General features: G+C 40.6%; 1 protein-coding gene across 1 annotated transcript; it reads right to left on the bottom strand.

Moving 5' to 3' along the window:
- Positions 1–2,037: 2,037 nt before the first annotated feature.
- Positions 2,038–11,489, bottom strand: igf3 (insulin-like growth factor 3). The gene is made up of 4 exons (XM_078253902.1): positions 10,377–11,489; positions 9,331–9,475; positions 5,174–5,379; positions 2,038–3,727 (listed from the first exon to the last, which is right to left on the bottom strand). The coding sequence occupies exons 1-4, from the start codon at positions 10,419–10,421 to the stop codon at positions 3,506–3,508; spliced, it is 618 nt and encodes a 205-aa protein (XP_078110028.1). The 5' UTR covers positions 10,422–11,489; the 3' UTR covers positions 2,038–3,505.
- Between the last annotated feature and the right edge of the window lie 1,632 nt (positions 11,490–13,121).

Here is a 13,121-nt window from a genome sequence, read left to right as displayed (position 1 = left end):
GCCTCTAGCTCACCCAGTAAGAGTGTTCACACCAAGTAGGCTGAGTCCTTTGCAGCGGTGCTGGTTCAAATCCAGGCTGCTGCCCTTTGGTGCGTGTCATACCCCATCTCTCTCCCCCCTTCTGGTCTATCCACCATCACTACATAATAAAGAGAAAAGCCCCAAAAAAATTATCTTTAGATTCAGCCACTGCTTAGCCTATTTCTCACATGAAATGTTTTCAGAAACGCATTTCAGTTAACTATTTTCGTAAAATACAAGATCGTATTCCGTGTAACGAGTCGCCATTATGGTCCGTTTTGAAATACGGCAGCAGCCAGCCTCACGTGACGCATTCGTCCAATCAGCTGCAGGTTGTAGGAGGGTGTTGACTGTTTTCTTTGCTCGTCAGTGGTAAGGGAAGAAAAACTGGTGGCGAGCTCGCTAGCGTGCAAAGCTGGGAAGCGGTGCAATCCCATCCATGAAAACAACGCGTATATGGACACCCACCATTAGTCAACTTCTCCTCGTTGAAGCTCATGAGGGCAAGCCAGCCACGCCGCCTGCTACACACACACACACACACACACACACACTCTGCAGGGAGAAACACAGAAGGGAAGGGGAGAAGAGAGAGAGAAACAACACGGGAAAACCAAAACATCATGAAACACAAAAAAACACAAGGATGGTTAAACATCCAACACCTGGGTACACAGAATGGGCTGAGCATTATCTAGTTAAAGGACAAATCCGGCGCAAAATGAACCTAGGGATTAATAACACGTGTACCGAGTCGACCGTTCTCTGGGATATGTTTTCATGCTAATCGAATGTGACCAGTTTTAGCATAATCTCTATTTCTACACCACTAACAAGGCTCAAAATAGCGCCACACTTCCACGGTAGCATAATGAGGGTCCCTACATGTAAACCGATGCATAGAATGATGAAGACAGATGGTGAATGATTTAGAAGCACAATAACATGTCGGCTCTACAGCATGATTCTTTTCCTTGGCAACCCTCATGTTTTTCCCAAATGATGTACAGATTTTTAGGCAATCTTTTATCAAATGGCTTAAAATAGAGCATATAGGTTCTGTAAAAAAAATCTCTCTCGCCCCTGACGGTCATATTGGACTGGTCCAACATGAATAAATAAATAAGGACCATGTCTACAGAACAGGACATGTTCTACTTGTGGGACAGTATATAATATATAAATAAAGAGAACAGGACACAACTTTTCTTTCACTTTTCTGATTCATTCCGTTTCGTTGTCTCTATTTCTTCACTCACGCTGTCACTCAGCACTCAGCCCGTGCGCTGACGTGGGCACGGTGACTGGCCAATGAAACATGATCATTATAGCATTTCAAACGGGCTCTAAATCAAACACAACTAAGCCACACAGCCAACAGACGGGACGCATCGCTCCACAAAATAAAAACAACATTGCATACTTATTACACTTTCGATATAATATTGCGCAACGTGATATTGCGATAACAATATTAAGTCGATATATCATGCACCCCTAGTTTCATCAATAAATTGTGAGGATCTTCCTTTTTTTTTAAGTTTTAACCTTTATTTTAATGACATTTGATGACTACATTTCCAACATATAACCACTTCTACGGGATCTGCAGCACAGATTTCTTTGCAAAAGTGCTTACAAAGGGAAGTCCTTACTACAGTATAGTGTTGCAGGTTTACAGGTGAAGAGCCATTTGTATTACCAGGCTGCTCTACACCGGACAAAGGCGGCCTTCAGAACGCTTGGAAAGAGATAATTTCAGTCATGTCACAGTAAAGTCAGTCGGCTGTTTACGCACCAAATCTGAATGTCGAAACAATTTGTGTTATTTAGTTCTAAAATCTTATGAAGCATCACCAGAGGAAGAATGGCATGGTTAAACCTCAAATGATTGTCTCCATTTTTAAGTTGTCTACCTTTAAATTGAGTCATAACATAAACATCACAAAGAATTACTGTTTTAATATTTATTAGTCTTTTGTTGTCATAGTGAAATAAATAATGAATGCAATTCAAATTATTTTACATAAAACACAAAATAATAAAACACCACACTTCAATAATCTCAGACAGACACAAAATAAAAATCAGTTCAACTGACACGTTAAATTACACACACTTCTTTGTTACATGCTAATGTCTGGACCCAAAACACTTTAAACACTCTCAGAACTAGGGCTAGGGCTGCAAGCATCGATCATTTTCATTGTCAATCTATCTTCGATGAATCGATTGTTGTTTTGTCTATGTGACGCAATGACGCCGGTATTATGTGCATGTAAACATAGCCGTTAGCCCCATTCGCACGTGACTAGTATTACCTGGTGACCTCTAGTCATTTGTAATAATTACGGAGGTCGGCTGTGATCTCAAACCTGTGCGAAGCGGCCATGGCTGAAATTTGGCGGGGTCGTATATCATTTTTTTCAAGGTTTATGTTTCCTCTGAGCCTTTTTATCCCTCTCGCGAAGAAGGATATGGGATCGCAATGGGCTGCAGACTCCACCTTTCATCGCCAACCTAGTCTGGTTGCTCGAGCGAAGACCTCCGTCCCCGACTTGACGCGCTCCCTGCGGCTTCGTCCGAGGGCTGACGGTGATGCTGTCTGATAACCTCTACCGGGCCTGGCCCAAAAAGATACGGAACCCAGACCCCAAGTGCGGTGCGGCTGCCTCGCCCTGGCTGTCCTCCGCGCGCCTCCGGGTATACCCAACTCTCGTGGTACAGATAAGTCACTAAATTCGAGTAAAAGCAGGCTTCGCTTATCCCGTGCGAACGCGCCGCGCGAAACTCAGATGCTTGGGGGTACTTTCGAAATCACACGAGGTCTCCAGATGATACTAATCCTGTGCAAATAAGGTTCAAGTCTGCTATGGCTGTAATTTGTCGAGTAAAAATTCCACCGCAAATTACCTGCTATGTTCCGCCAAACACAGGGCTCGTGTGATAATTTTAGTCCCGTTTGAATCGGCATCTCTGTGATTCGGGATTGTATTGGCTGCGTTGGAAATTCTAAATGAAAGAGCCTTGACATCATATGTGGGGGATCAAGTCAGTAAATTAGAGTAAAATACATGTTCCTTATCCCGTGTGAATGCGCCGTACGAAACACAGACGTGACGGCGTAACTTCTAAATCACATGAGGTCCCCTAGTAATACTAGTCCTGTGCGAATAGGGCTATAGACATAAGAAAAGAGTGTATGATACACGCATTTACACTTAGCTCCAGAAAGACAGATGACGGAAAGCTTCAGTGAGAGATTCCATCGAGTCAAAGGCTAATGTAGCAGCAGCAGCTAGCCCAGAGTCGGTGGCAGGACTTCAGTTGTCTTGTTCTCCTGGAGGGCCTCCAGTGTAGGTGTGTTACGTCACCTGGCAACGCTTTTGTCTCCCTCCAAATCTGTTTGGGATCCCTACTTAGTAGAGAATCCTAAATTCACAGTCTGCATCAGTCTTAGGGTTTTTTTTTATGAGGTCAAAGGTCATGATTCAAACGTCGTCATTGTTTGAAGGGAACTCCCGGAGGTTAACGGTGGCATGTTGGTTGGGTTCCGTATTTTAACCCTCTTGTGTGACGGTGAAGCTTTGCTTTTCTGTCGGGGGGAAGGCTGAGTCTTCTTTCTGTAAGCGTCCCTCTTTGGACTGTCGGGGCCCCCCAGGTGCTCAGAAAGTCTTTTCTGAAACAATGCTTGGAACTGCTGAGCCTGCAACAAAAAGTTAAAATACGGAGTTGATTGGAGAACAGGCTCGGTTTAGATTTAGCAACTTTATAGTGGTGTATTTTTGGTTTTGCTACAGGCACTGAAGTCACAATTCTCACATTTGGATTTGTTTCCACCTTGTGTTTGTTTGTAAGTTGTTTGTATGTCTGTAAGTACATTAGTGGAATGACTTTCTAACACCAATATGTCAATTAATATTTTTTAGGGCTAGGTTAAAAGAACCGATTCTCCAATTAAAATCAGTCTTTGTTTAAGTGATCTGATATCGATTTATAAAATCCAGAAATTGATCTTTTAATATGTGCCTTTTCACCATGGATGTATGTAAAAAAGTACTTTAAACAAAGTTTTTTGGGGGGTTTAATTCTTAATGTAAACATTATCCTGGTGCATTATCATAATGTGTCATAATGTGACCAAAGTTCTTAGGTTTTACGTGATGACATAGCTGACTCTCCAGTCTTTGCTGAGGACCATGAGGTGCGTTTTACAGTCCTGGGGAAAAGCTAGTGAACGTTGAGTTAAAGGGTAACTAGCATTTTTTTCAATCTTTGACATTGGTCCAGTATTAAGCGAGAACGCTGCAGTCGGCAGCAGCGAAACAAGCTACGATGTAAGTTAATAGGGCAATTGTCCAGCTTGTATTTACCTTCACAAAAGTGCTCGTTTTGCCATTTACAGGCTCAGGTTAATATTCTAAGTGTCTGACAACATTATGGAAAGGATCCCTACACAGATAGACCTTTAAAACCTCTTTGAGACCGTTCTGTTTAACCAGAAACAGCTCTGAAGTCGCTAGCACTAAACCCACCAGACTCCATTTCAAAAAACAATACTTTTAGCGTGTATAGAGCCAACATATTTGCACATGTAAATCGGTAAACTATGTGTTTATATCAACCAAAACTAGAGTTGTGATGGTTGGAAAAGTGGAAAGACGAACCACAACAGCGTTCCATAGTTTTCTTTTGTTTCTGTCGACTTTGAATGAAGTGTATTTTACAATGCTAAAATTACTGTTTATTTACATGGATTCTGGTGGGTGTAGCAAACGCAATTTCACGGATGTTTTTATGTTAAAAAAAAGAAGGATTTTACTCTTTAACAGAAAGGTCGATCTCCTTAGAAATCCTTTCCATAATGTTGTCAGACACTTAGAATATTAACCTGAGCCTGTCAATGGCAAAACGAGCACTTTTGTGAAGGTAAACACAAGCTGAACAATTGCCGTATTACCTCACATCGTAGCTTGTTTCGCTGCTGCAGACTGCAGCGATCTCGCTTAATATTGGACCAATGTCAAAGATTGTTGTTCCCATCAGTCACTTAGACACAAAAACATAGGAAAATAGGGTCCACGTTGAAAAACACGGTAATTACCCTTTAAGAGTTAATCCAACTACTATTTGTACTGTACTGAGGTCATACCGTGTCTAGCTGTGCTGTGGTCGGAGGTGCTGTGGTGGTGGTGGTTGTTGTTGTTGTTGTTGGGTAAGCTGTGGTTTGCTGCTGGCTCTTTGGTTTGGCACAGTACATCTCCAGATGCTGAAGTTCACAACCAGACGGCCGACAGCACTGGTCCACTATTCCTTTCCCTCTGGGCCGAGAACCGTAACCAGACCACGAACCTTTACCTGCAGAGAGAGAAATGTCCAACATTAGATTCTTTGTCTTTCTTTTAAAGGGCAACGTAGGTTTTCTTCAACCTACAACGAAACAAGCTGGGTTAGGGTTATATGGACGATATGAAATATTTAGTTTTAATAAGAAATGCAGAACACTATCCTATCCAAAGTTTGTACTGTGAATTTTCCATTTTGCTGAGTGAGATTGAAGAGACTGAAGTGTGTCTTCTAAATGATTTCTGTTTGAAAAGCTCTCTGCTCTGCCGTTTCTTCCTGTCTACACCTTTCTTTGTTATTAATGTGAGAGCTGCTCTGCTGCTCTCTGATAACAAGTGTTTTAACAATAACGCTATCACACACTGAGGCACAGTGTTCTGCTTAGTACGTTGCCATTTTGGTGGGTTGCCATCACTCTGATAACGAGGAAAAAGTGGCCTTGGTCAGACAGAACAGGGTAAAGGTAATCATGTGAAAGGGCCTGTGTGCAGCGGGAGAGAATATATTCTAATACAGGCGGTTTCTCATGAAACATACGTACATATCGCTACGAAAAAGTAATGCACTGTAATTGATATGTATTCCATGTATTGATTGCTGCATGCACCACATTAGGCCGTTCATGTGGTCTGTATGCTGTATAAGAGTGCAAAGCTCGGCACAGGGAGGAGGTCGAGGTGCGCAATTATGGAACCCACTGCAGTTCTAGGCAAGACCCGCCCTACGAAGCAACCCGATTGGTTTTACTTTTAGCTAACTCTTTCTACCGTTTTATCATTACTTTTAGCTAACTATTTCTACCCTTTAATCATTTATGTTAGCTAACTATCTCTACCCTTTAATCATTACTGTTAGCTAACTATTTCTACCGTTTAATTTTTACTTTTAGCTAACTATTTCTACCATTTAATCATTACTTTTAGCTAACTATTTCTACCCTTTAATCATTTATGTTAGCTAACTATTTCTACCATTTAATCATTACTTTTAGCTAACTATTTCTACCGTTTAATTTTTACTTTTAGCTAACTATTTCTACCCTTTAATCATTTATGTTAGCTAACTATTTCTACCATTTAATCATTACTTTTAGCTAACTATTTCTACCATTTAATCATTACTTTTAGCTAACTATTTCTACCCTTTAATCATTACTGTTAGCTAACTATTTCTACCGTTTAATTTTTACTTTTAGCTAACTATTTCTAACATTTAATCATTACTTTTAGCTAACTATTTCTACCCTTTAATCATTTATGTTAGCTAACTATTTCTACCCTTTAATCATTACTGTTAGCTAACTATTTCTACCCTTTAATCATTACTGTTAGCTAACTATTTCTACCCTTTAATCATTTATGTTAGCTAACTATTTCTACCCTTTAATCATTACTGTTAGCTAACTATTTCTACCCTTTAATCATTACTGTTAGCTAACTATTTCTACCTGTAGATATGAAAGGGGTGAGAGAGGGGGAACGATGAACATGCAGCAAAGGGCCGCAGGTCGGAGTCGAACCTGCGGCCGCTGTGTCGAGGAGAAAACCTCTATACATGGGCGCGCGCTCCACCAGGTGACCCACCCAGGCACCCAACATGTTGCCGTTATGTCAGAGTGTTTAAGAACTAGTTAGCAAGTTTAAACAGGTAATGAAAAGCAATGAAAAAATTGTAGGAATAAACCGCAAAAAGTAATGACTGAAATACTTAGCTTAAAGTAATGATTAAAAGGTAGAAATAGTTAGCTTAAAGTAATTATTAAACAGTAGAAGTAGTTAGCTTGAAGTAATGATTAAAAGGTAGAAATAGTTCTCAAATAAGAAAACAGAAATCAAGACACTGTACCTAAATGAATGGATCTGTATTATCTTATCTTTCTTGAATAAAAACCTGGTTTAAAAAAAAAAAAGAAAAAAAGATAGAAATAGTTAGCTTAAAGTAGTCTCGCATTGCTGTTAGTTGTAGTTGTTGTTAGTCCACACAGCATTCCTGGATGGGAGAAAAATGTGCTCTGGTTTATTGGCATTTCTTTCAACCAATCACAATCTTGCTTAGCGCCAGAAAGAGCAACATTGCCGCTGCAAAATAGCCTCAGGAAGGAAGTTGTTTTGGTGGAACATGTACGTTCAAAAGTTGTTTTAGTCGTGCAACAGAAAACTCAGAGCAATCACGGAAGTGGAATGTTGTGCATATAGACTAACTTAAAGTAATGATTAAATGGCTGAAACTACAATAGTACTTGCTGACCAAACCAACCTAAATATTGACAGTTTAATCATGATATGCATTTGGAACATAATTTGGGAGTTGATGAAGGGGTACGTAAGTTCATCTGACAGCGCTGTGGGGGTACCTCAGACCAAAAAGGTTGGTAATCACTGATCTACAGTAGAGAGGAGCGCTGTTGTGGCTAGGCTTCATGTAAATAAATGAGCAGGGATGTGTTTAGTTGTTGTGGAGCTGATAACTTGTTCAGTGTTACTGACCATGACCTTATCTGTGTTATACACCTCTGCCAGTGTAAGTGTTAACACGCAGGGTAGCATAACCTTGATAGCATTTGGTCCTATTGTCATTTTGTACCTTTATTAATATCTAAAGTAGAAAAACAATAATCAATCTGCATGACATAACAAAATAGAATCTACCATCTTCATCTAAGGGCTACTTTTAAAAAACGAAAGTGGCCAAGAGCTACTTGCATCACATCGCTTACATGTATTTCCATAACACACATAAGCTAAATGAAGCTACTGTTTGTACACGTATGAAATTGCAATACCCAAAGCTTATGAAAAATCTTCACTTCACGTCAAAGTTCATGGCTATTTTACACTTCTTTTAGTCCACATAGTTAGCGACATCATTGAAAATATTCCCATCAGGGTCCTAGAAAACATTACCACTTAACACTTCTATGGCCCACAAAGTTAGCTACCTCACGTAATATCGTGGTCATTTTGTTTCTCAGTTTTTCAACCTGTTGGCGAGCTACTGCAAACCTCACAAGCTACCGGTAGCTTGCAAGCTACTTGTTGGAGACCCCTGGTTTGAAGTGTGTATGATCAAACCTGAAAAAAATATCAACAAATATCTGATCTGGTCATTTTGTATGCATTTTTAAGATGGTGCCAAGGTGTCCAAACATTATCTGTTTCTACCTTAAGAATGTATTTTCACATTCTCAGTTTCCAGAGAGTTAATCTGAAAAGGGTAAATTCATTTTTTCAACCTGAACCCTATCTTCCCATGCTTTTGTGTCTAAGTGACTGATGGGAACAATCTTTGAAATTGGTCCAGTATTAAGCAAGACTCCTGCAGTCAGCAGCGAGGAAACAAGCTACAATGTAAGTTACTGGGCATTTGTACCCATTAAACACCTTCAGTTTACATCCACAAAAAGTGCCTCTTTTGCTACTGACAGGCTCAAATTACATCTCCAAAATCGCTATCGCCAAACCCACCGGACTCCATTTAAATAAACTGTAATTTTATCTCCATTCAAAGTCGAGACAGTAACAAAATAAAACTCAAAAGCAGTCTTGTCTGTCTTTCCACTGTTCCAACAATCACCACTCTGGTTTGATTAAGATAAACCCTAAATTCACCCATATACATGTGATAATATGCTGGCTATATAGACACTAAAAGTTATGTTTATTTTAATGGAGTCTGGTGGGTTTTGCGATGGTGATTTCGGGGCCGTTTCATGTTAAACAAAAAGGATCTTACTCTTTAACAAAAAGGTCTATCTCTGTAGGGATCCTTTCCATAATGTTGTCAGACACTGAGAATAATAATCTGAGCATGTCAGCGGCAAAAACAGAACTTTTAGTGGACGGAAATTGACGATAAACATTTGCCCCATAGGGTTACATTGCTGCCAGTTACAGCGTTCTCGACTCAATACTGGACCAATTTTAATCATATCCAAAGAAAAGGAGAACGTGAGTATAGACTTACCTAAATAGATTCCACGATCCCCACACACAAATATGAGATCACTGAGGAGATCAGTCCCACAGCGGAGTCTGGCTGCCTCTGAGGACAGCGGCCAGCCTGCCAGACACATGGTGGAGTAGAACATACACATCCGAACACACAACACCTGAAGACCAGAGGAAGAACTTTTAATACACACCTCAAACACGAAGTGGTTGATGGTTGTACACGTTTACATTCTGACGGAAGGTTAACACGGGAAAAAGATTAAGACAGCTCAGACTGACAGTGTTTTTCCTAGGTTTGTGGAAGACATAGGTGCACTCATAGGCGTAATTTGCGGGGGGGATAGGGGGGTTACAACCCCCCCCCCTATAATCAGAACTGGCCAGTGCAACCCACCCCAAAAACCTATTATAATTCCCTTTACATAAAGACATTTGCACCATAAATTGATGCACGAAAGGCGCAAATTCTTGCAGAAAAACTCACTAGAATACAGAAAATGAAGTGTTTGTTCACGTTGTTTGACGTACATTTAAATTTTGTTCAAAAGTGATCTCAAACACCCCCCAATGTTGAACCCAAAGTTATGCTCTTGGGTGCAGGTATTTGGTGGAGAGTTTAGGGGTCCTCCCTTAAGAAAGTTTTGTTTTTCAATTTGCAATTTCACATCACTTTGGACCAATATTATTATTACTACCGTATCTATGTCTAAAACGTTAGAAAAGCTAGAGCAGATAATTAAACACAAAACTTGCTAAAGAAGACCACTGGAGACCAACTACAATCATTAGATCGGAGTCATGTAATCAAGTCATTTAGTTAGTGTTGACGCTCACATTCATTTTGCATTCATTCGGCTTAGGTGCTGCCCAAAACGGCTTGATGCTGCACCTACGTAAGCCTTATAATGTAAAAACCCGGAGTTTTATGACCACCTTACACCAAACGATTGAAACGAAAAGGAGCGCGCCCCCAACTCGAGCAAGACTCGTAAAAGAGATTCTGAATCCCAATGGGAACATTCCTGGTAGAATAAAGGTTAAATAAAAGAATACAATTACCTTCAGTGTGTGTGGAGTGGCAGAAGGGCAGCAAGAGGAGTGCATTCTGTCTGTGTGGACTGACTCCAGGAGAACTTGAGTCTTATAGTCTGGCAGCAGAAGGGCAGGACCCCAGCGCTCAGGTTTCCTCCCCGCACTGCTCCTCCGCACATTGTTTCACACTCAAATCTCATCTGGAACTCATATCAGATGATTTAACATGCTGTCTCTGGGGACAAACTTGTTCTGCTGTGTTCCAAATATGTATGTAACAGGATATTCATCATTGTCATGAACAAGATATCCATTTTTATATCATCAGGCCCGGACTCAAGGGTGTGGGTTCTGTTTAAACATTGGTGGGGAGACATTATAACCTGGGGGTCTGGGTGGGTCCTCCCCCATAATATTAACAACCCCCATAACACTTAATTTCCATCAATTAATCAATTAATCTTTCAACAATGTGTGCCTTTTCTGCATCAGTTTAAGCTGGAATGTCTTTATTTACATAAAGGAAATTTATTTTTTATGAATTATTCTCCTGTATTGTTCACTTCATTGTAATATTGAACGGTTATTTTTTACCACTTTTGGGGTAGTCTTTCATATTTTTTGAGGTGGACAAATCTACCTCTTGTAATTATTGGGGTGGACATATCCCCTGCATACCCCCCCAAAATCTACGCCTGTGCCTGGACTACTGTAACTCTCTTTTTACCTCAAAGTCAAAGTATCTTTAAGTCTCCCCAAAGAGAAATTTGTTTTGGACACTGAGAAATTGCTGCAAGAGTTACAACAGAGACACACAACAAGCACAGGGTTAAAACAGTTAGAAGACAAATGTACATTGAACATCTAGGCTACTCAAAGAGCTGTGCAAATTGCAAATTACCATTTCTATAGGCTACTTGTGCAAAAAAAAGCCATCCTTCCTTCATTCGATCGACCTTCTGTTCTACCATACATGCCTTACAATCGTTCCTACTTCCATAAGCATCCATGCATTCAGTCCTAAAAAATAAAACATTCATTTATCCATTCATAAATATCCTTACAATCCATTACCTGTCCTCACTTCGTCTCGCATTGCCAGACCTTCCTCCACAGCGCTGCGGAGGAGGGTCTGGCTAGTCCACACAGCATTCTGGGATGGGAGAAAAACCTGCTCTGGTTTATTGGCATTTCTTTAAACCAATCGCAAGCGGAACCATGGTGCCGCTGCAAAATAGCCTCGGGAAGGAACTTGTTTTGGTGGAACGTGTACGTTCAAAAGTAGTTTTAGTCGTGCAACAGAGAACTCAGATTGGACAGATAGTCTAGCTAGCTGTCTGGATTTACCCTGCAGAGATCTGAGGAGCAGGTAACCATAGTCCTCACAAATCCACCGGAGGTTAGAACGCCAACACAAAGAAAGAGGAAGGTGACGGACATCCGAAAAGAGTGACAACCGGCGGAATTTTCTCATTGCAGTGGTGGCCCATTAGGATAAGAATACATTTTAAATGTGTATTAATTACACACAAGGCCATCCATGGTCTGGCTCCAGATTATTTCAAAGAACTTTAACCCCTTACAGCCCAGCCAGGCGGCTACGATCAGCTGATCAAAACATTTTAGCTGTTCCACCAACCAAACTGAAAAATAAGGACGACTTTTGGCTTTTGGAACAGCCTTCCCCTCAGTGTGACATCAGCTGAATCCACACACTTTTAAAGGCAGGGTTGGTAACTATTTCAAAATACACTTTTTATATAGTGTATATTGAAATGGTCTTTAAACCTATAAATAGTAGGATAAAGCAATAAATAACTTCTGGGCTCTAAAAAAGGAGCAAAAAAGATCTGTCATCTGTAGCTGCTGTAGTCCTGTAAAAAACGCCCACCAATCACTGCCTCGCACTCCGCTTGGAAAGAACCAATGAAATGCCTCCTTGCCCCACTGTGCGTACTTTATCAGAGTTCCTGCAAGACTGCCGGAGAATGGAGGAGGAAACTCGGCAAACGTTGCTGCTGCTGCGGTTACTTGCCACCGCCCGTCCTGCTAAAAAAGACAGCAGGATAAAACTAGAGGACAAACTTGATAGATACTATATTTGTGTTTGTAGTGGCATAGAAATCATGAGCAAAGCAAGTAAGGTGACGAATAAAAGTGCCAAAATTCCACATAAAGAGCGAGGTTGGGGGTGGTGGAGGGCTCAAACAAACACATGACTTTTACCCAGGAGACCGGGGTTCATGTCCCGTTTGAAAATAATTGTAAACGGAACAAAGAAAGCTACATCACAATTAAATAAACAGTAATTTTAGCATCGTTAAATACACTTCATTCAAAGTCGACACAGAAACAAAATTACACTATTAAAAGCTGTTTTGGGTCGTCACAACTCACAACTCTAATAAATAAATGCATAGTTTACCGATTTACATGTTGGCTCTATACACGCTAAAAGTATTGCTTTTTTGAATGGAGTCTGGTGGGTTTAGCGCCAGCGACTTCAGAGCTGTTTCTGGTTAAACAGAAAGGTCTCAAAGAGGTTTTAAAGGTCTGTCTCTGTAGGGATCCTTTCCATAATGTTGTCAGACACTTAGAATAATAATCTGAGTATGTCAGTGGCAAAACAAGCACTTTTGTGAAGGTAAATACAAGCTGGACAATTGTCCTATTACCTTACGTTGTAGCTTGTTTCTCCGCTGCAGACTGCAGCGATCTCTTAATACTGGACCAATGTCAAAGACTGTTGTTCACATCAGTCACTTAGACACA

The sequence above is a fragment of the Sander vitreus genome, chromosome 7 (assembly GCF_031162955.1).
Source record: "Sander vitreus isolate 19-12246 chromosome 7, sanVit1, whole genome shotgun sequence".
NCBI classification, from domain to species: Eukaryota; Metazoa; Chordata; class Actinopteri; order Perciformes; family Percidae; genus Sander; species Sander vitreus.
This window is presented reverse-complemented; position numbering and strand designations above follow the sequence as displayed.

What these genes read in the sequence shown, in the direction of transcription:
- igf3 (XM_078253902.1), bottom strand. Translation starts at nt 10,421, where the DNA reads ATGCACTCCTCTTGCTGCCCTTCTGCCACTCCACACACACTGAAG. An exon ending in CCACTCCACACACACTGAAG is followed by an intron (nt 9,476 to 10,376) that starts GTAATTGTATTC and finishes TCTGGTCTTCAG; the next exon opens with GTGTTGTGTGTTCGGATGTG. An exon ending in CCACAGCACAGCTAGACACG is followed by an intron (nt 3,728 to 5,173) that starts GTATGACCTCAG and finishes TTTTTGTTGCAG; the next exon opens with GCTCAGCAGTTCCAAGCATT.